Genomic DNA, 24,806 nt, shown 5'->3' with positions numbered 1-24,806 from the left:
AAATAAGTATAAATTATGTACTGTATAATAATCAATATCACTAAAAGTCTGATCTTGACCACTTCCTGTTGTTCTGTATATTGATTTTAGAAAAAACGCTGCCACTTACGGCTGTGATTTTTGGCCATCTTATTCAGAGTCTCCCTCCGCTGCGCAGGACAGGAGGATTTTTCCCATCGATTAAAAATAAAAGAGTTATTAATGATTAAAAAATGTTGCAATTCTCTCTCCTGAAGGCCACGCCCCTTCCGGAGGGACTATAAAATCCAGAAGTGTTGAGTGCCTCAGTCAGTCTCTGCAAGATGGGGGAGCGAGAGGGTCACATCTCTCAGTCTGAGCTGTGAATAACACTGAACATATGTCTACTTAACTGTGAGCGGTTTTACTGACCTGCCAGTGCCCTTAATGTGGTTTGAAAATATAGTTTGGAAAGCTATGTTGCCTTTGGTTTGGAAATGCTAAAGCTGTGTTGCCTTTAGTTTGGAAATGCTAAAGGTGTGTTGCCTTTGGTTTGGAAATGCTAAAGCTGTGTTGCCTTTGGTTTGGAAATGCTAAAGCTGTGTTGCCTTTGGTTTGGAAAGGCTAAAGCTGTGTTGCCTTTGGTTTGGAAAGGCTAAAGCTGTGTTGCCTTTGGTTTGGAAATGCTAAAGCTGTGTTGCCTTTGGTTTGGAAATGCTAATGCTGTGTTGCCTAATTAAAGTTGCTTGCCTCATTAAAGTTGCCTTGTCTAATTAAAGTATCCTTGCCTTCTGTATAATTAAACGTCTAATTTTGACCACTTCCTGTTTGCGCTTTATATTGATTTTAGAAAAAACGCCACCACGTACAGCTGTGATTTATGGCCATCTTACTCAGTCCCCCTCCGCTCATCAGGTGCCGAGGATTTTTCCCATTAATGAAAAATAAAAGTTATTAGTGTTTAAAAAATGTTGAGATTCTCTCTCCTGTCAATCATGCCATGAAGGCCACGCCCGTTCGGGTGGGATGGACTATAAAACCCAGAAGTGTGGGCGTGGCTCAGTCTCTGCAAGATGGAGGAAGGAAAGGTCACGACTCGCTGTCTTTAGTGGCCTTGTACCCTGCTTGAAATGGTATGAAACTGCGCTTGAATTTGGTGGCCTTGCACCCTGCTTGAAGTGGTAAGAAACTGCACTTTAATTAGTCGGTCCTGCACCCTGCTTAAAATGGAATTTCAAGGAATAGCCATGAGTCAACTGTCAGCCGTGAGTGAGCTGCCAGCACAACAGGCTTGAGTGACTGAGCCGCCAGCACAAGAAACCATTCGGCCCACAATATCCATAATAACCCTCTGGAAACCAGTCCCTTCCGCCCACAACACCCATACTAGCGCTCCAGAATCCCCCCCCCTCCCCCTGCCACCAATATTGGAATTGGTGTAGAGGTGGAATATTGCGTTGGGGGACCAGCCCTCCCGTGTGATGCTGGGACCCAACGGGTCCCACTAAGTCTAGTTAATTACTACATTTTAGGTAACATTTTTGTAGTGTCTATGACATACAGACTCTTGAATGCTTTCATTTTTCAAATGAAACAGTTCTTTATTTTAACACTAACAAGTCCTCACTCTGGTGTTTCCACACCTCAAAAAAAAATCCTGAAATAGAATATCAAATTTCATGGAATTTGATGGTATTTCCTGAAATTTAAAAAAATGCTTCCTGCGTGCTGTTTGTTGTTGTTTTTCTTTCGCGGACACACGTTAACCACACAAAGAAGAACAAGGCAAAACAGATTTATGTAACTACACCGTAGCTGCCTGCTTCTGTTACTCACTTGTACAGTATTATGCAAGACATTATGCACTGTGCACATATAAGATGTAGCCTAGCCTGCATGATATGTATATTGTGTGTTCAGTGCAGTGTAGAAACATATAGTGTGCCTGGAAGTGTCACGGGTAACTCAATACAACAATCAATCAAATTATTTATTTGTCACATGCACCAATTAAGGTACAGTGAAATGTGTGTTACCATACAGCCTCTAAGTAGCCTTAAACTAAACTACTGGGTTGTGACGGCTCCCTCCCTCTCCCCGTTTCCCCCTCCCTCCCCCCACTCTCTCTCACTGCCCCTCCCCACCCCCCTCTCTCTCCCTCGCAGCATTGCGTGGGCCTGGCCGGAGTGACGCCTGATATCGGGGTCACGGCCGCTGCCAGGACTGGGTTCAGAGTAAGCTGTTCCCACTCCCACTTGGTGACGGGAGAACGGTCTCCCTGGCCGCTAGGTCGATGGACTGGGCAGGAAGATACTGGAGCCCCGGGCCCAGAGAAGTGGGCACTACTTTTTTTTCCTAAATCATCCCCGCACCAGCTTGGACGGGTAGTTTGATATCTCTGATAAAAAACACTCCCCCTCCCCCAAAGCAATATTCCATGGCCCCACTAACCCAGACTAGGCACGAGGCGATGTAAGATTGTGTGTAGTGAAAATGGTGGTAATCTGATCCCGCCCGGGACCATTGCGCACGCGCGGGGAGATGGCATAATTGTGCGTCCCCACTGTGCCACCGGCCTCCCCCAGCTGTCTAGGCGCGGATGATCACAAATATTTTTCCCCCCAAATCATCCCGCGGGCCGGATGCGGAAATTTCCCGAAATTATTTCATTACCCTAAAATTACCCGAAGGCTACCAGAATTTCCCGAATTTCGGGTAATTTCCGTCAAAGTGGAAACACTGCCGCACTCTCCCCCCCCCTCTCTCCACCCACCCTCTTGAAGAACCTCTTGTTGTCGACGGGTACCGAGGTGCCCTCGGGTAGCTTGGGCGGCACAAGAGCCGAGGCGCCATGCCCAGGAGGCGGCCTCCGCCTCCTCCCCGGCCTGGCCCGCCGCCAACACCGTAATCTTCGATCAACCTGGCCAGAGCGTCCCTGAATGCGATGAGGCCTTGAGCGGGCAGGGCGATGGTCTGTCCCTGGCCCGAGTAGCCCACGCCCGGGCCTCGGTCCATGGTCTGGCGGATCCGCAGGAAACGCCCGCGTTTATTCTCCTTCAGATCCAGGTAATACTTGCGGTTGTCCCTCATCAAGTACTCGCTCTTCAGCACCCACTCCTGGGCCCGAGACTGCAGCGGGGCCGGCGTGGAGCTGGCGTCGCCGATGCCGCCACCCCCAGGCCCCAGCTGCAAGTAATGCTCGATGAAGTCGCCCAGGCGATCGCGCATCTCGGCCGCCAGCGGCATTGAGACGGTGAGGCGGCTCTTGTGGCCCGCCGTGCCCACCTCGCCGATCTTCAGGAAGCGCCCCTTAGCGTTCTGCCTGACGTCCAGGTAGAAGCGCTTGTTCTGGATGTCCACCCGCTTGGAGGCCAACTTCTGGGTCTGCAGCAGCAGCGACGGTGGAGGGCCGGTGCCGGTGGCGTCACCATCGTCGGCCTCCTCGTCCTCCGCAGCCGCTGCCGCCGTGGTGGTAGTGATGGTTGTTGTCGTCGTCTCCTCCTCCTTCACTTCTTCTTCGGGCAGCGGCTGCGCTGCCGGTAACGGAGAGCCCGGGCGCACGGTGGTGTCAGCCGGCGCTCCTCTGTCACGGTCACCGTCTTTGTCCGCCATTAAAGGAGGCGGGATGAGAGTATATTCCCGGCCTTGTCGGTCTGCCTGTCCCCGCGGCCTGGTTAAACCGCGCAGCTCCAGCGCGCCGAGCCGCCGCTTCCTCTCGCGCTGGGAGATTGGGAGGGAGGGAGTCAGTGCGCATGCTCGCACTCAGCGTGAGCGCTGGACGGGGCGGGGCAGTCGGTGCGCATGCTCACACGACATGAGCACTGAATGGTGGGGAGTTTCTGCGCATGCTCACACGACATGAGCACTGAATGGTGGGGAGTTTATGCGCATGCTCGCGCTCCCATTCGACGTGAGCGCTGGACGAGGAGAGCCGTTGTGCGCATGCTCGCACTCGGCGTGTGCGCCCGGTGGAGCGTCAACGCAACCCCGTCACCATGACAACGAGCTTTCAGTCGGCGGAGAAGTCGGAGCCTGTGCGGCGGTCGATCGAAATACAGGCTTCACTTGTTTTTCCCTTCCCCAAACCGTTTATTTTGAGATTAACATCTCGTTTTATTTGCCTTACATCCACAACGTAGACCGTCGCTATTGTTATTTTTAACCTGAGGAGGGTGGAAAGTAACTGGTTTGTCAATCGAGCGATGGGGAGGCCGATGGTTGCCGGGTGTCACTTAGCGTCATTAGGTCACGTGGCCGGCGATCCCGGCGGGCGGAAGGGCGGAGTGCGCATGACCGGCACCTTGGCGGGACTCGGGACTGGACCAAAACCACAGGAACTTTGGACGAAAGATCGAAGACTGGATGTCGGAGTTTGTTCTAGTCCTTGGCTGGTAGCAAATCTAACACAGCTTGTGTGTCTGCGAGAATAGCTGGCACTCTTCCCCTAATGGTGAGAATTCAGTTACTTTTTCATAGTCTAGCTTTATTTTATTGTTTCAAACACAATGCCAAAACCGAGAGGAATGAAGTTAAAGGACAGATATTTAAAAAATATCTGTCTCAAGAAGGGTTTCGGCCCGAAACGTTGTCTATTTCCTTCGCTCCATAGATGCTGCCTCACCCGCTGAGTTTCTCCAGCATTTTTGTCTATCTTTAAAAACAGCAGCGTATTTAGAAAGCAGTAACAGGATCGGTATTCAGCATGGATTTATGAAGCAGAAATCATGAGTATCTTCTGGAATTTTTTGAGGATGTATCACGTACCGCCGACAATGTTCCCTCTAATTTTTAGTAGTTCGTGTGCGCAGAAATCTTGTATTGTACAATTTTCTACGCTGTGTGTGTGTGCACTGAATTCATGTGCAAATATGAAATGTATAACCCCATGAGCTTTTGATGTAGCAGTTTTTACTATTTCGTTAAGCCATTCAACTTTAAACCAGCTTGCAATTGTTTTTGTGCTTCACACCCTTTGCATCCTTTGAATTTGACTTGGTGAATCAAAATGTCTTTCAATAGGGGGGTTGCACGTAATGTCATCGGGTCAAAGAGCGTGACGCATGGAGCAGCTCAATCCATGTGGAGTACATGGTAGCTTCCGGCATATACTTTTAATACACGAAACGCGTACTTTCTTACCCGTTAAAAAAACGCCAAAATTGTCATTTTTTGCGCTGTAAATAATTGTGGAAATCGGGGTAAGCGTGAGAGACATTTATCCTACTTCAGAATTCCAAAAGTGAGGAGAAATGATGGTAGAGAGAAGCGAGAGCTGAAGGGACAACAACAGCTAAAGTGGTTGGCGAACATTGGCCGTACAGATATCAACATTGAAAATATCGGCAATTATCGCATTTGCTCACTGCATTTCATTATTTGAAATGTAAGGCATTATTTGTGTTTTTTCTTGAATCCTTTGGTATCTAAAAAGTTTCAGAAGTGATAAATTTGGCTGTAAAATTATTATTTTTTTAAATGTAGCTGTAAAATAATTTTTTTTACAGGCAGCAATTAAAGAGCGCACCCCCAGAGGTGAGGACAGTACAGAGCTAGTTTGGGGGGGGGGGGGGGGGGGGGGGGGGGGGTGTGGCAGATTAACAACTCCAGGATTGTAGGAGTCTAGACTGGGCAATGTTCAAGGACTCGGCAACGGACTTGAATAAATACGCCACAGTCGTTACAGACTTCATAAAGAAATGTGTGGAGGACTGCATCCCTACAAAAACCTTCCGAGTGTTTCCCAATCAGAAATCTTGGATGAACAGGGCTCTCGCTTAACTTTTTTACCCTGTTGCCAGCAGGGCAACCTCGGCAGCTTTTTAGGTTGCCAAATGACAGTTTAGGTGGTCACTTAAGACGGTTGGCATGACGTGTGCGATAATGTGCTCAGACGAAGCGCGTAGTTACCAGTCGGAATTATGGTCAATGAAGCATTCACATATTATTTCTGCTTCAAATAAAGTCACAAACTACACATATTCACCGATCAAGAAATGATATATACCACAATGACAAGCAGCAAAATTACAATACAGTATAGTTATTCAGCGTATGATCAACCTCGGTGAGATCAAGCGCAGGCTTGACGATAGCTTCGCACAACACCTCCACTCACTTCGCAATAACCAACCTGATCTCCCAGTGGCTCAGCACTTCTACTCCCCCTCCCATTCCGAATCCGGCCTTTCTCTCCTGGGCCTCCTCCACGGCCAGAGTGAGAGCCACCACAAATAGGATGAACAGCACCTCATATTTCGCTTGGGTAGTTTACACCCCAGCGGTATGAATATTGGCTTCTCCAATTTCAGGTAGTCCTTGCTTTCTCCCTCCTTCCCCTCCCATTCCCAGCTCTCCCTTAGCCTACTGTCTCCGCCTCTTCCTTTCTTTTTCCCGTCCCCCCACCCCTCCCGGCATCAGTCTGAAGAAGGGTCTCGACCCGAAACGTCGCCTATTGGGCAGTTTACACCCCAGCGGTATGAACATTAACCTCTAATTTCAGGTAGTCCCCACTTTCTCCTCCGCTTCCCAGCTCTCTCTCAGCCCACTGTCTCCGCCTCTTCCTTTCTTCTTCCAGCCCCCCCCCCCCCCCCCTTCGCACCCTCACATCAGTCTGAAGAAGGGTCTCGACCCGAAACGTCGCCTATTTCCTTCACTCCATAGATGCTGCTTCACCTGCTGCGTTTCTCCAGCATTTTTGTCTACCATTCACACAAGTTCTGTTAGCCCACTTTCCTCACCCACTCCCTGCACATTAGGGGTAATTTTACAGAGACAAGTTAACCTACAAAGCCAATGCGTCTTTGGGATGTGGGAGGAAACCCACATGCTTGCAGGGAGAATGTGCAAATTCAACACAGACAGTGCCCAAGAACATGATCGAACACAGATCTCTGGCGTGTGAGGCAGCAAGTCTACCAGCAGCAAGTCTATCCATTTTCAGTCTTAAATCTCTAAGTGACGCTATGTCCCCCTTTACAGCTACTGTATGTTTTAATTCAGTTCAAGACTATTGGGGCAGTACATTGGCCATAAAGTTGCTGCTTAAAATTGCCAGAGACCCGGAATTAATTCTGGATATGGGTGCTGTCTGTATGGTGTTTTGTTTTCTCGTTTATGACATTGTTTGCAGAGTACTATGTTTACATATTCTTAAAGCACACGGCATTGGGGGTTCAGTATTGATGTGGATAGAGAACTGGCTGGCAAACAGGAAGCAAAGAGTAGGAGTAAACGGGTCCTTTTCACAATGGCAGGCAGTGACTAGTGGGGTACCGCAAGGCTCAGTGCTGGGACCCCAGCTATTTACAATATATATTAATGATCTGGATGAGGGAATTGAAGGCAATATCTCCAAGTTTGCGGATGACACTAAGCTGGGGGGCAGTGTTAGCTGTGAGGAGGATGCTAGGAGACTGCAAGGTGACTTGGATAGGCTGGGTGAGTGGGCAAATGTTTGGCAGATGCAGTATAATGTGGATAAATGTGAGGTTATCCATTTTGGTGGCAAAAACAGGAAAGCAGACTATTATCTAAATGGTGGCCGACTAGGAAAAGGGGAGATGCAGTGAGACCTGGGTGTCATGGTACACCAGTCATTGAAAGTAGGCATGCAGATGCAGCAGGCAGTGAAGAAAGCGAATGGTATGTTAGCTTTCATAGCAAAAGGATTTGAGTATAGGAGCAGGGAGGTTCTACTGCAGTTGTACAGGGTCTTGGTGAGACCACACCTGGAGTATTGCGTACAGTTTTGGTCTCCAAATCTGAGGAAGGACATTATTGTCATAGAGGGAGTGCAGAGAAGGTTCACCAGACTGATTCCTGGGATGTCAGGACTGTCTTATGAAGAAAGACTGGATAGACTTGGTTTATACTCTCTAGAATTTAGGAGATTGAGAGGGGATCTTATAGAAACTTATAAAATTCTTAAGGGGTTGGACAGGCTAGATGCAGGAAGATTGCTCCCGATGTTGGGGAAGTCCAGGACAAGGGGGTCACAGCTTAAGGATAAGGGGGAAATCCTTTAAAACCGAGATGAGAAGAACTTTTTTCACACAGAGAGTGGTGAATCTCTGGAACTCTCTGCCACAGAGGGTAGTCGAGGCCAGTTCATTGGCTATATTTAAGAGGGAGTTAGATGTGGCCCTTGTGGCTAAGGGGATCAGAGGGTATGGAGAGAAGGCAGGTACGGGATACTGAGTTGGATGATCAGCCATGATCATATTGAATGGCGGTGCAGGCTCGAAGGGCCGAATGGCCTACTCCTGCACCTAATTTCTATGTTTCTATGTTGTGCTGCTGCAAGTAAGGATTTCATTGTTCTAACTGGGACGTGAGTGAATAAAACACTCTTGACTTCTCTGGTGTGTGGGATAGAACTAGAGTATGGGTGATCGGTGGTCAGCGTGGACTCGGTGGGCCGAAAGGCCTGTTTCCACACAGTCTTTAAATTAAACTAAAAACACTAAAGCCCGAGGGAGTTTAAAGAAGGGTCTCTACCCAAAACGTCACCCAATTTCTTCTATCCAGAGATGCTGGCTGCTCCAATGAGTCCCCCCGCACAATTAAAGCATGGAATAGTCTTCACCCTACCAGAGGTACCAACCAGACGCAACTAAATTTAAGGCAGCTTTTTTCCCCCCAAAAAAAACTTTTTTGCTTAAGTCCAAGTCAAGTGTCAAGATAATTTTATTGTCATTTGGCCCAGATAGGGCAATGAAATTCTTGCTTGCTGCTGCACAACAGAACATGTAAACATAATACAGAACAGGAGATAAAAGTTCAGTGTGTCTATATACCATAGACCATATATATATACACAATAAATAAACAGATAAAATGCAATAGGCTGTTATTTTTCAGAGTTTGGTGGTGGTGGGTCCACCAGTTTAAATTCAATTTCGAATATTTTTGGAGGACCAGGAAACCAAGAAGCAAGAGTTACTCCAGGGAGTTATTCCAGCTACAGGGAGTGATTCTGCGTTGTTTTTCAGTGGTCGTGGTGAGCAGCGACCGGATAGCAATGGTGGCCAGAACTCCCACAATGCAAAGGGAGGGAGAAAGTGGCCGACGCCGACCAGTTGCCGTGGCCCTGCACATGCGCACAACCACGGCCGATGATGTGCTGGCCGTGGCAGTGCGCATGTGTAAGGCGGCCGGCCGTGCTGAGCGGAGAGCCGGACGCAGATGGCGGGCGGAGACGGAGATTGTCAGAGAGATAGAGAGGGGGGCCGCTCAGATTTAAACGCTAGGTGTCCCGGTTGCTTGCCAAGCCGGGCAAAATGGCATGGCTTTTAGGTTGCCTGGCGGGACTGTAAGTTGCCATTGGCACCCGGGCAACCGCTAATATCGAGCCCTGATGAACTTTGAGATCCGCACTCTTCTGAAGACCAGACACCGGGCATTCATGTCTGATGATACAGTGGTCTACAAGAAGTCCAGATACGACCTTGGTAAGACCATCAAAAAGGCCAAAAGGGACTTCTGCTCCAAACTGGAGGATGAGACATATGTTCGGCAGCTGTGGCGAGGCCTGAATGCAATTACCTCCAACAAGGCAAAATCAGGAGGCAGCTCGAATGTCGGCGAAACATCACTCCCTGACGAGCTCAATGCGTTTTACACACGCTTTGATAGGGAGAATACTAATGTGCCTTCCCGAGCCCCCATTTGCTGTGATGGTATTTCAGGCTCAGTCACAGAGGCCGACGTCAGGAAATCCTTCAGAGGGATGAACCCTCGAAAAGCGCCTGGACCTGATGGTATACCCGGTCGTGTTCTAAAAACCGACTGGCTGGAGTTTTATGGCGTTTTTACAGACATTTTCAACCTCTCACTTCTGAGGTCTGAGGTTCCCACCTGCTTTAAAAGTGCATCAATTATACCAGTGCCCAAGAAGAGTAAGGTGACGTGCCTCAATGACTATCGACCAGTGGCACTAACGCCTGTGGTGATGAAGTGCTTTGAGAGGTTGATCATGGCGCAAATCAACTCCTACCTCGACAAAAACCTGGACACACTGCAGTTTGTTTACCGCCACAACAGATCAACGGTGGATGTGATCTCAGCCTCGATAAAAATCAGCACGGGAGCACCTCAATTCAATTCAATTCAAGATTCAAGAAATTTATTGCCATGTCAACAAGTTGATAGGAATGTGTCTTGGTTCGCTCTCAGACAGATACAATACAGTACAATACAACCACCACATACACCACAATAAATAATACAGACAATACCGTACGAAGGACAATATATACAGGAAGGACAGTACCCAGCAGCGTCATGTTAAGCGTAAGTGCAAGTGCAAAAGAAAGTGCAAAGTGATTAGTGCAAATTCAAATATCTGATGGCTTGGAGGTAGGTGCTGTCTCTGAAGCGAGATGTTTTACTTTTAATGCTTCTATATCTCCTTCCTGATGGGAGGAGATTAAAGAGGTAATGAGCCGGGTGAAAGTGGTCTGCTATGATTTTTTTGGCCTTTCCGGTGAGTCTTGTTGAGTAAAGTGATGTCACTGAGGGAAGTCTGCTGCAACCGATGATCTTAGAAGCTCGGCGCACTATTCTCTCCAGCCGAATCTTATCCTGCGAGGTTGTGTGGCCATACCAGACAAGCATGGAGAATGTGAGTATGCTTTCTATGGTAGACCTGTAGAAGTGGGTCATGGCTGGTCGACTGACCCTGAATTTTTTGAGCTGCCGCAGGAAGTAGAGTCGCTGGTGGCACTTACTGATTATGAGACTGCATGCTCAGCTCCCTGCTGTACTCACTCTATACTCATGACTGCGTAGTCGGTCATAGTGCTGATGACACCACTGTTGTGGGTCGTATCACTGATGGGGATGAGTCAGAGTATAGAAGAGAGATCGAGCGACTGTCCATATGCTGCCAGAACCTGGCCCTCAACACCAGCAAAACCAAGGAACTGATTGTGGACTTTGGAAGGAGTAGGATGGGGACCCACAGTCCCGTTTATATCAATGGGTCGATGGTTGAAAGGGTCAAGAGCTTTAAATTCCTGGGCGTGCACATCTCTGAAGATCTTTCCTGGTCCGAGAACACTGATGCAATTATTAAGAAAGCACATCAGCGCCTCTACTTCCTGAGAAGATTACGGAGAGTCGGTTTGTCAAGGAGGACTCTCTCTAACTTCTACAGGTGCACAGTAGAGAGCATTCTGACCGGTTGCATCGTGGCTTGGTGAGGTGTCCTGAATGATTTTGCCAGCCCGTCTCCGACACCATGTGCGGTGCAGGACAGCCATGGCAGGGAGCGGGGCACCGATTATGTGATGGGCTGTTTTCACCACCTGCTGCAGTGCCTTCCTTCAAGTTGGACAGGATCTGAACGGACGGGTGAGTTTTCGTAAGCCTCCTCAGAAAGTAGAGGCGCTGCTGCGCCTTTTTAATCAGTTTGGCGGTGTTGAGGGACCAGGACAGATCCTCAGAGATGTGTACCCCGAGGAATTTGAAGTTGGAGACGCGCTCCACCTCAGTCCCGTTTATGTGGATGGGGGTGTGTCTGCCGCCTCTGGTCTTCCGGTAGTCCACAATGATTTCCTTCATCTTCTGTGTGTTGAGGACAAGGTTGTTGTTGGTACACCAAGTTGCCAGGTGCTGGACCTCCTCCCTGTAGGCTGATTCGTTATTGTCACTGATCAGTCCTACCTCATGTACTTGTGTGTATGTACAGTATGTACACACTGAACTTTTTTTCCTTTTGTTCTTCATATTATTTACAGTGTACTATGTTTACATATTCTGTTGTGCTGCAGCAAGTAAGAATTTCATTGTTCCATCTGGGACATATGACAATAAAACACTCTTGATCTTTCAATAAAGAACGGAGTTTGATTTGACCTGTTCTAATTTCTTGTATCTGCTTACTTCCCTTGTATCATAACCTAGGGCCCTTGGTTCCCTTTTTACCACAACATTTTGTAGCCTTTAAATAATTGCATTGGGGGACAATGCTGAAATCTATAACAAAAGATGTAATAATAAAACACCGTGACAAATTAACAGAAGACTAAGACTCAGGATAAATTTGTTATTTCAAGATTATTTTTTTTTGGAATTTATTTTATTAGAAGCGATTGTACAGGTGATCGACATAACAGTTATACAATTATTGTACAGCTTCATTTTTAACGTTAGAACCTAAATCAAAAAAAAAGAAGAGATTGAAGAAAGAGAAAAAAGAAAAAGCGAGAAAAAGACCCCTAAGATACCAAAGAAGTGCAAGAGAAAAGAAAAAAAAGAAGAAAAGAGAAGATGGAGATATACCTTCTGGCATCTGACATACCTAAAGTGATCAGTTTTATATCTGGTTCCAATTTAATTTTAAGTATTTTGGAGAAGATATCAAATATTCCCCTCCAGAAGTTTTGTAACTTTATACAGGAGGCAAAGGAATGGGTTATAGTCGCTTCTTGGAGGAGACATTTATCACAAATAGGAAAGACATTTGGGAAGATCTTGTTTAATTTGGTCTTTGAATAGTAGTCTATGCAGTATTTTAAATTGTATCAGGGAGTGCCGAACATTGAGAGAGCAGTAGTGTATGTATAAAAGGCTTTCCTCCCAGCTATCTTTTGAAATTAATAAACCCAATTCGTCTTCCCATGCTCGCCTATGCATCTCAGAAGATGGGATGTGTGCAATTAAAAGAGAATTGTAAATGTAGGATATTAACTTGCTTGTATCAACATGTCTATTCATGCAGTCATCTAGTATATCTGGACCCATAGAGTGACAGTCTTGTGTATATGTTTCAACATAGTCTCGGATTTCAAGATATCTAAAAAAATTACTTGCTTTCAAGTGATATTTCTCCTGTAATTCTTGAAACGAGAGGAAAATCCCCTTCTCGTAAAGATCTGTCACCGTTTTAATTCCTGAGTTTTTCCATTGTACAAACGCCTTATCTAAAGTAGACGGTTTAAACGAGGGATTATTAGCGATTGGTCAAAGGAGAGAGAAATTTCTTAGTTTGAAGTTTGATTTCAACTGTTTCCAAATGCGTAGGGTACTGTGTATTATCAGATTTTGCTCATACATTGATTTATTCAGATGTGTTGGAGAAAGAAGAATCACGCCTATATTAAAAGGCAAACAATCTTCCCTCTCCATTTTTAACCAGTTTACCTGTTGGCATGTGTCATCCATCCAGTAGATTAAGTTTTTAATATTAGTCGCCCAGTAATAGAAAAGGAAATTGGGAAGTGCTAAACTACCATTTTCTTTAGATTTACATAAATGTCATTTGTGTATTCTATGGGTTTTATAGTCCCAAATGAAATTTGTGATAACAGAGTCAAGTTTAAAAAAAAAAACTTTTAGGGAGATAAATCGGTATTGATTGAAATAGATATAGGAGTTGTGGAAGGAAAATCATCTTTATGGCATTTACTCTACCTATAAGGGAAATAGGGAGTGTTTTCCAAAATTGAATGAGGGCATTTAATTTAGTAATTATTGGTGGGAAATTTGTTTGAAATAGGGAGGTGTATTTTCTAGTCACATAGACTCCAAGGCATCTAAATTTTTCAGTAACAATTCTGAAAGGGAATTTTTGGAGATGTAAAGGGTCTTGAGCTTTTATTGGTATAGCTTCACTTTTATTCCAGTTTATTCTATACCCTGAGAAGGAACCAAATTGTTCTATAAGGTTTAAAATATTTGGGATATTGACTTGAGAATTGACGATGTATAAAAATACATAGTCTGCACATTAAAAGCATGTATATAAAGGGCTTGTAGGCGTGGGGAAATTAAGTCATTTAATTTTTTATACTATTCATTACTGAATCCATCTGGACCTGGCATTTTCCCACTATCCCAATATGATCAGCCATGATCATATTGAATGGCGGTGCAGGCTCGAGGGGCCAAATGGCCTACTCCTGCACCTATTTTCTATGTTTCTATGTTTCTATTCAGTGATTTAATGGTCTCTTCAATATCTTTTATTGTAATCTCACCACCTAATTCTTCTCGTTCCTCCTCATTAAGTGATGGAAGGTTGCAATTGCAGTTGGCTGATGTTTTGGATGCATATAGATTTTGATAGAATTTTAGGAATCTTTCGTTAATATCTTTGGGTAGTGTGAGCAGCTCACCTTTTTCTGATCTAATTTTTTGAATGGTGTAATCTTTTTCCATTTTTCTCAGTTGGCGTGCCAGAAGTTTGTGCAGTTTATCACCAAATTCGAAATGTTTTTGCTTAGTGTATTAGGATCTGATTTAATTTAAATTTTAATGCTGCTATCTTATTATGTTTTACAGTAGATGGATCAATCGCATTTTCTGAATCAAGCTGTTTAATCTGTTTTTCTAATTCCAATTCCGACCTGTTTTGTTTTTAAAAGCTTGGTACGAACTAATGCAGCCTCTGATAAAGGCCTTGAAAGATTCCCACAATAGTGTAGCCGAAATACCAGGTGTGTCATTTGTCTCATAGAATAATTCCATCTGTTGCTTCAGGTAATCACAGCAACCTGGCTCAGTTAATAATTGTGGATTAAATCTCCAAAATGTTTTTTTGTTATGCATTCCTTCTAGTTTTAAGGAGAAAGGTTAATGGACAATGATCAGAAATTATGTTATTGTGATATTTAGGATTGAATGTAAAAGGGATCCGTTTTGAATCCACCAGAAAATAATCAATTCGTGTATACGTTTTGTGAACACCTGAATAAAAAGAGTATTCTCTTCCGGGTGGGTTGGCAATCCTCCATACATCGGTTATGTTTGTGTTTTTTATGTAAGTATTTAAAAGTTCACTGGATTTTGATTGTGAAGTGTTTCTCCTTTGGTGTGAAGATTTATCCAAATATGGATCTAATACACAATTAAGGACTCCTCCAATTATCAGATTTTGCTGACAGGAGTCTGAAATTATATTAATTATTTTATTAAATAATTGTGGGTTATCAAAATTAGCATAGATATTCACCATAGTAAGTGAGGTTGAGTGTAATTCCCCAGATATTATAATGTACCTACCTTCCTTATCGGCTATAGTGGATTTGTGTTTAAATGGTGTACCTTTGCAAATTAGAATTGCAGTACCTCTTGCTTTGGAAAGAAAAGTAGAGTGATATCATTGACCAATCCAGCTAGCCTTCAGCCTGCTGTGAGCTCCATTTTTGAGATGCGTCTCCTGTATAAATATTATATCAGTATTAATAGATTTCAAATGGGCTAAAACCTTACCTCTTTTAATTGGCTCACTAACGCCCCTGATGTTCCAACTACAAAATGTAATTCCTCCAATTTTCTTAGTGGCGTCGTCTTACATTTTAAAGCTTACATGGTCTCCTTTGTTTCAAATGGTCCAACGCAATATTTAAAGTGAATCTTTTAGTTGCTGGGTGGGTGAGCCCTATTCCCTTTCCCCCTATCCCCTGGAGGTATCTCCCAGAAAAAAAGTGCGTAAACAAGTATAGATAAACTATCTCGTACAAAAAATAGTAGGTGAAAAAAAAATAAAAAAAATTGCAGCATAAAGATATGCAGCTGGTGAATACCACCCCTTGGTGGTGTAATTCATGTTAACTTCCGTAGATGTTAATATCAAATAACTCCGCTCGTTAAGGAGTTAAAAAACACTGAACTGAACAGAATTAAAAAAACAGTATATAAGTTCGTCAAGGAATCAATATTCCCAAAAGGTTAAATATCTTTTTGTACGCTTAGTAGATAAATGGATATTGGGTATTTAGATTAATATATAAGACTTATTAGATAGCTTTCTGATATTAATGTGTTAAACTATTGACCGGTTCAAAGTCGGTAAACTTATAGTAATTGTTAATTCCACCTGCAGTTTGCATAGACAAAGCAGCCTCTCTCTCTCTCCCTCCCTCTCTGCCTCCCTCTGCCTCCCAGCACATTTCACACACATTCCAGTACAATCTCTAACTTTCCCAAAACTTACCACAACTTACTCAATGCCTCCCAACACTTACTCAACCCCTCTCTCTCTCTTTACCTCTCCCCTCTCCCCTCTCCCTGTCTCTCTCGGCTTCCCCCATCCTCTTGCCCTGCGCAGCGGAGGGGGACTCTGAGTAAGATGGCCAAAAATCACAGCCGTAAGTGGCAGCGTTTTTTCTAAAATCATGAAACAGAAAAACAGAAAGTGGTCAAGATCTTACTTTTAGTAATATAGATTTTGATCTCCTTCCTTAAGAAATTAGCAATTGTCATAGAATGAAGATTCCCTACAATGGTCCAGGGATGCTGAGACTGGGTATGAGAACAGATTTAGTCAGGGACTAACAATGAGAGAAGAATTTAATAAAACTTTCAAAATTCAAAGGGGCTCAACATGATAGAGGCAAGGAGGATGCTTCCCCTGACCGAGGAGCCTAGTTGCATGCTTTAGAATATTGAATAGGCCATTTAGTACAAATACTTCTTCATTTATGAAACAGTGAATATTTGGAATTCTGTACCCTGAAGTTCTGCGCTCATTAATTGTAGTCTGCACTAGGTATCTTTCCCTTTGCACTACTTATTGTACTTGAGTTTGACCTGATTATTATATAGGCTTGATTGTATTGTGTAGTATTATCTGATTTGATTGATCTGATTGGATAGAATGCAGAACAAAATGCTTGACTGAACCTCTGTACACGTGACAATAATAAACCTAAGCCTATTATTTCAGATTCCCAGCACATGCTGTTGTTTGATTTTTAATTTTGTGTTTAAGAAATACTTATTGCCTTTTTTATATTATTTCTTCTTTTGCAGGTAATTTTGAAACAATGCATTAGATAGTGGAAATGATGACCGATCAGCAACGTAAATTACCTGAATGGATGGGATCAGAAGAAATAAAAGAAACTAATACGCACCTGCAGGTATTCAGAAATTACTGATAATTTTTTTAACCAGTTTTTGATGACTGCATTTCTTTGAATGGTATCTTTATAAATTGGAAATTAAATATTTTTTGACAACACATTAATCAGAATAAAATGTTCTTTCTGGAAAAAAGGTACTCCTAACCGTAACATGCAGGGGTGACATGGGAGGTACTAAATAATATATTTATGCATGGGGGTGCAGTCAGCAGGATCAGTATTCCACTGCTATTGTGGATGATCCGCCATGATCATGAACAATGGCGGTGCTGGCTTGAAGGGCCAAATTGGCCTACTCCTGCACCTATTGTCCATTGTCCGATGCTTTGGTTTAGTTTTCATAGGAATAGCATCGCAAAAGATTTCTGTTGCAGCACATTTGCAAACTAGACTACAGAAATAATAATACAGGATTATAAAAACTGTGTCCTTGCAGGACATGAATAGCCTCAGGAATTTTACATGTTTTTGAACGCTCTTGTCAAGAAACTACATGACGAGAAAAACAGCCACTGCTGTTCCTCTTATTTTTGCCAACATTCCCTATGACTAAAACTCAATGGCATTGGGCAACATTGCTTCTCATCAATGAATATATGAATCTGATGGAAGGATCATACATCTTCTATCAGATGCATGTTGTTTGTCCTGCTGGTCATAAGAAGGAGGAAACATTTGTACTGTGTTGGAGGAAATTGTATGTTTAACCCATATCCTGACTTTCACATGGGGTTCCTTTTAATTACGGCTCAGTTCAGGCAGGCACACAGTTCATCTCAGAGCAGTGGTGAGTTTTCTTAAACAAGTCAGTTATTCAAGGCCTGAACAGTACGAACTGGGAAACATGATGTGATAACCCAAAATGTTTCAAAGATTCGCAGCACTTACGTTTTGTGTTTCAATGGATAAATGCAGATATTGCATTTTTCATGAGGTCACGTGCTGGAGTAGGATTAGGCCATTCGGCCCATCAAGTCTACTCTGCCATTTAATCATGGCTGATCTATCTCTCCAAACCCCATTCACCTGGCTTTTCCCCTGTAACCTCTGACACCTGCACGAATTAAGAATTTATCTATCTATCTCTGCCTTAAATATCCACTGACGGCCTCCACAGCCTTCTGTGGCAACAAATTCCACAGACACACCACCCTCTGACTAAATAAATTCTTCCTCATCTCCTTCCTAAAAGAACGTCCTTTAATTCTGAGACTATGACCTCTAGTCCTAGACTCTCCAAATAGTGCAAACATGCTCTCCACTTCCACTCTATCCAAGCAGATTTTTGAAATAATTCATCAGTTATCAACTTTTCTTTGTAATAATTTATGCTTGTTTTCTCCCTTGGAATAACCGTCAACTCTAAACTGTTTCCTGTTAATTAATTAAAATGCCATCTTCCCATGTGTCTGACCAATTTGTCAAATAAAGAAAATTCTAATCTCATGCCCATAGTCTGGTTTATATCATGCTGTGTTTATCTTGAATCTAACCAGCTATGCCTTGTTGTCCAAACACCACCTAAGTCCATCTTTTGCCCCTCCTAACATGACTTCTAAATTACCTTCACTAAGTTGTCTTCAATTTGCTCTCTCTTTTGGCATTTCGCTATCCCATAGGGGTAACCTTTAGAGGATTATTCTAGGGATACATAGAAACATAGAAAATAGGTGCAGGAGTAGGCCATTCGGCCCTTCGAGCCTGCACCGCCATTCAATATGATCATGGCTGATCATCCAACTCAGTATCCTGTACCTCAGGTACCCGAAACGTCACCTGTTCCTTCGAAGAAGGGTCTTGATCAGAAACATCACCTATTCCTTCGCTCTATAGATGCTGCCACCCGCTGAGATTCTCCAGCATTTTGTCAAACGACCACAGGAGACATGAAGATCATCATCAGCTTGGGTTAAACAAAACTCCCATGAATGAATGAATGAATGAATGAATGAATGAATGAACGATACTTCATTATCACAGGTGACAAAACACAGTGATATTCTTTGTTGTACACTCCCAAGGTATGCAAAGAGGCACCACAGAAAGGGCACTGACAAAGTATCCCATCGCGGCTGTTCCTTTCTTTTTCATTTGAGAGATTAAGCCATTTTTTAATTGTCAGCAATTAATATATTAGAGGTTTTATTGTTTTGTAGGTTTCTTGTATCAAAAATTGTCTGGAAGACAAACTTCCCTTCTTGGAATTTCATGGCTCCATAATTTACAGTCATGAAGGAAACGATTGTTCTTTCCTATCAGAAGATTTAAGGTAAGGTTTCCAATTGAGCCTTGAAATGGAAACCATATTGTGAGTTTTGCTTATTGTATATTACAATAGATGAAATAGATTGATTAGTGCCTTGATTGTTTCCTTGTTGATGCATTGTCTTGGTTGACCAAGAATTTTTTTGTACTTTGCCGATCCTCGGCAGAGAGATCAAACAAAAGTGGAAGTGGAGAGCATGTGTGCTGCTTTCTAAAAGAGTGAAAGAGAATCTTAAGTTTGTCTTGTTTCTTATTTTGTAAGTAGTATAGGGAGAGAAAAAGAGGACATCTGTCAAATGAGTGAGTGAAATAATAGTGCAACAATTTTTTTTACTTCACACAAAAACAAATGTATGAGGAGCTGCATAATTTTACATTAATTAAAATTTCTTGTGCTGTCGGAATTGATAAATCTAACTTCAGATGGAATTTGTCTAAGTATTAAATGTGGATAATTATTTGTAAGTTTTTATTTTCAGAAATTCTAGGATAAGATTATTTTTAGTGTGAGATTTCATATTATAGTAATTGCTGGTTCTTTTTGAACACTGTTATTTTTCTATTTCAGGTTATCTATTCCAAGTGATTCAGCCATTGGGTTTGACATTGAGTGGCCTCCAACATATACAAAAGGAAAGGAGAAAAAAGTAGCACTTATTCAGCTGTGCGCCCATGAGAACAAATGTTATCTGTTCCATGTATCTTCCATGTCAGGTAAGATCTTGACAATATAATTTTAGTTTTCATTCTCTTAATGGTAAGTATTTTCCAACTTTTGATACTTAACAGAATTATCATGTCGGGCAGATTATATCACAATTTTCTTAATAGTCGATCAGTCTGACATCCACAAACTTGCAAATTCCTGCGTAGTTCCTTGAAGAAAAGGAGGGGAATTGCATTAAAAAAAATGTCAATAGACAATAGGTGCAGGAGTAGGCCATTCGGCCCTTGGGCCTTTCTCCAGCTGTACAGTTTCCATCTTTCTCATTGGCTCCTGATCTAAAAGTTATAGAAGTTTTTATCCTTGTGTTTATATTAATTCATTATTTCACCTTCGATCACATGCACTTTCCCTCCCTCCCATTACCTTGAACTGTTTCTGTGTGAGTGTATTATTATTGATATCTGATGTCTGGATTTGGGGGTATTAGTTACAGGGCGAGGTTGTTTTCTCTGAAATGCTGGAGATTCCAGGGAGATCTGATAGAAGTATATACAATTAAGAGAGGTACAGATAGAGTCTACAGTCAGAACCTTTTTCCCAGGATGGAAAAATCAAATAGTCGAGGGCCTAGCTTTTAGGTGAGAGCTGCAAAGTTTAAAGATGTGTGGGGCAAGTTTTTTGTACAGAGAATGGTGAATGCCTGAAACATGCTGCCAGGGAGGTGATTTTTGACAGGTATGTTATTCCCTATTTGTGAGTTCATAGTATTGGTTGTGGTATTCATGTCGGTGATATTCGTAAGTATTTTTGGCAACTTGACTCTAAAGTACTTGCTTGTGCATGTGAACCCAAGGCTTAATTGGAGGCTACTTCACAAGCTAAATTTTTGTTGTTACTTAATTTTGTTACTAGGATTTGACTGTTACTGCAAGATCAACATTTATTGTCCAATTCTAATTTTCCTTGAGGAGTTTGTGAGTCTCCTTGTTTAATCATTGTCGTCCTTCAAAGAAGTTTCTCCCACAGTGCTGTTGGGTAGAGTTCCAGAATTTGGACCCAGTGACAAGGAGTAGCAAATATTTGAGTTGAGGTAGTGTACGACGTGGAGGGAAACTTGGTGGGATGGTGGTGTCCCCCCGGAAGTGTCTCTTCATGGTGGTTGAGGTGTGTATTTAGGAGGCACACTTCGAGTAGCCTTGGTGAGTAACCACAATGTGCAGTGTTAGAATGAAAGTTTAGGGTGGTGGATGAGCTGTTAGTTGAGTGGGGACTTTATCCGGAGTAACATTGAGCTTTCTAAATGTTGTTGCAGCTGCAATATGCACACAAATGGAGAACATGCCATCACATTTCTGACGTGTTTTGTAGATAGTGGGTAGGATTTTGGATATCATGATGGTTCAGTTCTAGTCAATATTGATCTACTGAATGTTAATTATGGGGATTTAGTGATGGTAATGCCATTGCATGTTAACATGTGGGTAGACACATGGTTTGAGGAATTTGGAAGGATGTTTAAATGTGTATCTTTGGAACAAAAGTGTCACTATATGTAACATCATTTGTAAAAATGTTCTTGGTTAATAAATAATCTTAATTAAAAAAGGAATTATATCTGTGATAGTGAAGTGAATTTTGTTTTAGGATTTCCAAGTGGACTCAAAAGATTACTGGAAGATGAAGCAATTAAAAAAGTTGGTGTTGGAATTGAAGGAGATCATTGGAAACTAATGAGGGACTATGATATTAAACTGAAAGGCTTCGTGGAACTATCTGAGGTGGCTAATAAAAAGGTAAAAGCACATCTTCAACCTGCATTTGTACGTGTACATTGTTTGCAGTTAGTGCAAGATATTTGGCTAAGTATTCTATTCAATAGTTATTTTAAAGGGAACAACATTGTAATGCAGTGGTGAACTAAAATGACAAGAAGTGTAACACAACAAATATACTAGTCATAGAGTAATACAGTGTGGAAACAGGCCCTTAGGCCCAACTCGCCCACACCGGCCAACAATGTCCCATCTACTTTAGTCACACTTGGCCTGTGCTTGGTCCATAACTCTACAAACCTGTCCTATCCATGTACCTGTCCAATTATTTCTTAAACGATTGGATAGCCTTAACGTATTTTAACAGAATTCTAGCTATGGTGATATGATTTTATTCAATCATGGAGCAAGCTTAAGTCTACTTTTGCAATGTGTTAATGTTTTTAAAGGAACTATCCCTGTTCTAGGTGGGAACAAAGTGTGTGAGAGCAGGAAATAGACCAGACTTGTTGAAAACTTTAATTAGAATAGTTAAGTAAAATTAAGATGTTGGCAATGTTTGTCTGAAAAGTGGAAATGTCAGAACAGATATGATGAAGATGGAGATATTGAAAGATTGGAATTGAGGCTTTGGAAAGGAGTAGGTGAAGTCAAGTTGGTAACAGAGGTCATGTGGTTGAAATTAACATTGATTGTTAACCTATGCCAAGAAATGGAGATGGACAATTTGTGTAAGGGTTGAGTCAGAAGTGGACTGAGTGAAATGCAGAAAAACGCTGCAAAAGCTGGAAATAAAAGCAAGAAGTGCTAGAAATTGTAATTTGTTCAGGTGGTGATCTGAGGAGTGATTAACTCGCTCTCTCCGCAGACTATTGGCTGGTCCACTGAGTGTTTCCAGCACTTTTATTTGGGCTAGACGAGAATGCGAGTAGTGGAGGTCATAAAATCACTGCTTGATAACTTTACATGATGGTTGGTGGCAATCATTAATATACCGAGGGAGGGGGGTATATAAATGAGCTGAGGGAGGGGGAAGCTATGATGGAAATATAGAACGTTCCTCAAAGGGACAGGCACAGCTTCGATCCATATGTTCCCATTGCCTCGCCTTTTATTTGCAGGGATTGAAGTTGGTTCAGAGGAGAACAAATTAGATAGTGGAGCAACCAACAAGATATTGGTGAGGCTGCACTTAAATATTGTGTAGTGTTCTGGTTGCCCATCTGTGTAGTGTTCTGGTTGAAGGATGCAATTAAGCTGGAAACAAGATTCACAAGGATGTTAGTAGGACTGGAGATGGTAAATTATCAGGAGGGAATGAATGAGCTGGCTTTTTTCCATTGAGCGTGAGAGGCTGAAGAGTAACTTCGTAGAGGTATTTAAGATCTATTCACAATCCATGGTCTTTCCCCCCAAGTTAGGAGAGTCTAAAACTAAAAGGAATAGATTTACAGTGAGAGTGGAAAGATTTAAAAAGGGACCTGAGGGACCGAGTAGTGGGTATGAGGAATGAACTGATGGTGGGTTACACTATTATAGTTTAGTTACCAATGATTTATTGTATTATTTATTGCACATATGTTTTGTTAATGTGCCTGCAATGCTGCAGAAAGTAAAATGTTCATTGTTCCAAAGCAAGTGGTAGATCAGGTTACTGTTACACATTTGAAAGACATTCGGATAGGTATGTAGATAAGAAATATTTTGAGAGATATGGGCTCAAGATAGGCAAATCGGGCTAGCTTAGACAGGCAACTTGGTAGACATGGATAATTTGGGCCTAAAAAGTCGCCTAAGTGGGACAGGCCCATGAGACACTGGTCATTTCTAGAAACATCAGTAGTCTTCCTTTTTGAGAAGTCCTTACTGAATTTTGTTTTTGTGACTTTAAAAGAAAATTGTAATACAAAACTGAAGAGAAATTAATTTTCAACAGTTCTTAAAAGTTTTGTTTTGAACCTGAAACGTCTTCTTTTTTGGACCTGAAATATATTTTCTATCATGTAATTTAGTTTAATTATGCAGAGAAGTGGAGTCTGAATGGATTGGTGAAACATCTCTATGGCAAACAGCTGTGGAAGGATACAGCTGTCCGCTGCAGCGACTGGGATACATTTCCTCTCAGCAATGAGCAGCAGCAATATGCAGCGGTCGATGCCTATGTATGTATATGCTTCTGTTATAAATAAAGCAATATATAATTGTTACTCCTCTTATTTCATTGAAAAGGTATTTCACATACTTTTTTAAATATAGATTATTCTTATGGGAAATTGAGCAGTTCTTGTATCTTTTATAATCTTTAAATTGGCTCTCATGTAACTGAAATAGCAAAAAATAGGTAATTAAGGGAGAATTCCCTATTGACAGATGATGAGGATATTTATAGGTAACGACATATGCTGTATGTATAAATATTCTCTTGTGTAAGTTTGGTGCATGTACAGATGCGGTGAAGATGCACATTGCATATTGCACACCACTCTATACTGCGCACCTGTGGTCGAACTACGGAAAGACAAGTTTGCAGAGACTAAAGGTGGCCTATAATGATGCCATGAGAATACTGTTAAGGAAACGTAGATGGTGTAGTGCTAGTAACATGTTTGTGGCTGCAGGAGTCAGTACTTTAGAAGCTACCCTAAGAAACCATATGTATAAATTCATTTGCAGGATAAATGACTCTTAAAAATGTAATTATCGTAGCTTTGTCAAACATAAGGTTTAGCACTACACGCTACGATTCCCAGTTGTGGAGACACTGGTATCACTGTCTCGTTGTAGGACACTGATCTTTCTTTTTTCTTTTTGGATTTTAAATCTTATATTGTGTTTTTTTAATATATAATTTATGATGCTTTTATAAGTGATATACTAAGATTTTATGGTGTTTTTATATGCAATGTATTTTTATGTAATGTTGTCCCTTGTCTGGACCTTGAGTTCGAAATAATCCCACTTTTTAAGAAAAGCGGGAGAGAGAAAACAGGGAATTATAGACCAGTTAGCCTGACATCTGTGGTGGGGAAGATGCTGGAGTCAATTATAAAAGATGAGATAGCCGAACATTTGGTTAGCAGTAACAGGATCGGTCCGAGTCAGCATGGATTTACGAAGGGGAAATCATGCTTGACTAATCTTCTGGAATTTTTTGAAGATGTAACTAGGAAAATGGACAAGGGAGAGCCAGTGGATGTAGTGTACCTGGACTTTCAGAATGCACTTGATAAGGTCCCACATAGGAGATTAGTGGGCAAAATTAGGGCACATGGTATT

At 42.3% G+C, this 24,806-nt stretch overlaps 1 protein-coding gene and 1 pseudogene across 6 annotated transcripts in view; one reads left to right on the top strand and one right to left on the bottom strand.

Moving 5' to 3' along the window:
• wrn (WRN RecQ like helicase) overlaps nt 1-24,806 on the top strand; it is a 136,868-nt gene that overhangs the window by 4,990 nt on the left and 107,072 nt on the right. For 2 of the 6 annotated variants that reach the window (XM_033022041.1, XM_033022034.1), the window contains exons 1-6: nt 3,972-4,408; nt 16,714-16,823; nt 18,983-19,095; nt 19,660-19,805; nt 21,403-21,551; nt 23,543-23,692. In XM_033022041.1, coding sequence (XP_032877932.1) covers nt 16,746-16,823; nt 18,983-19,095; nt 19,660-19,805; nt 21,403-21,551; nt 23,543-23,692 — 636 coding nt within the window. In that variant the 5' untranslated portion in view covers nt 3,972-4,408; nt 16,714-16,745. Of the gene's footprint in view, nt 1-3,971; nt 4,409-16,712; nt 16,824-18,982; nt 19,096-19,659; nt 19,806-21,402; nt 21,552-23,542; nt 23,693-24,806 lie in introns of those variants that run through there. The other 4 variants (XM_033022015.1, XM_033022029.1, XM_033022022.1 and 1 more) reach the window with 4 other exon arrangements.
• On the bottom strand, nt 1,534-3,733 carry LOC116973766 (annotated as a pseudogene).

This window comes from Amblyraja radiata, chromosome 1 (genome assembly GCF_010909765.2).
Source record: "Amblyraja radiata isolate CabotCenter1 chromosome 1, sAmbRad1.1.pri, whole genome shotgun sequence".
NCBI lineage: Eukaryota > Metazoa > Chordata > Chondrichthyes > Rajiformes > Rajidae > Amblyraja > Amblyraja radiata.
The sequence above is the reverse complement of the archived record's forward strand: the minus strand, read 5'-3'. Positions and strand labels throughout refer to the sequence as shown.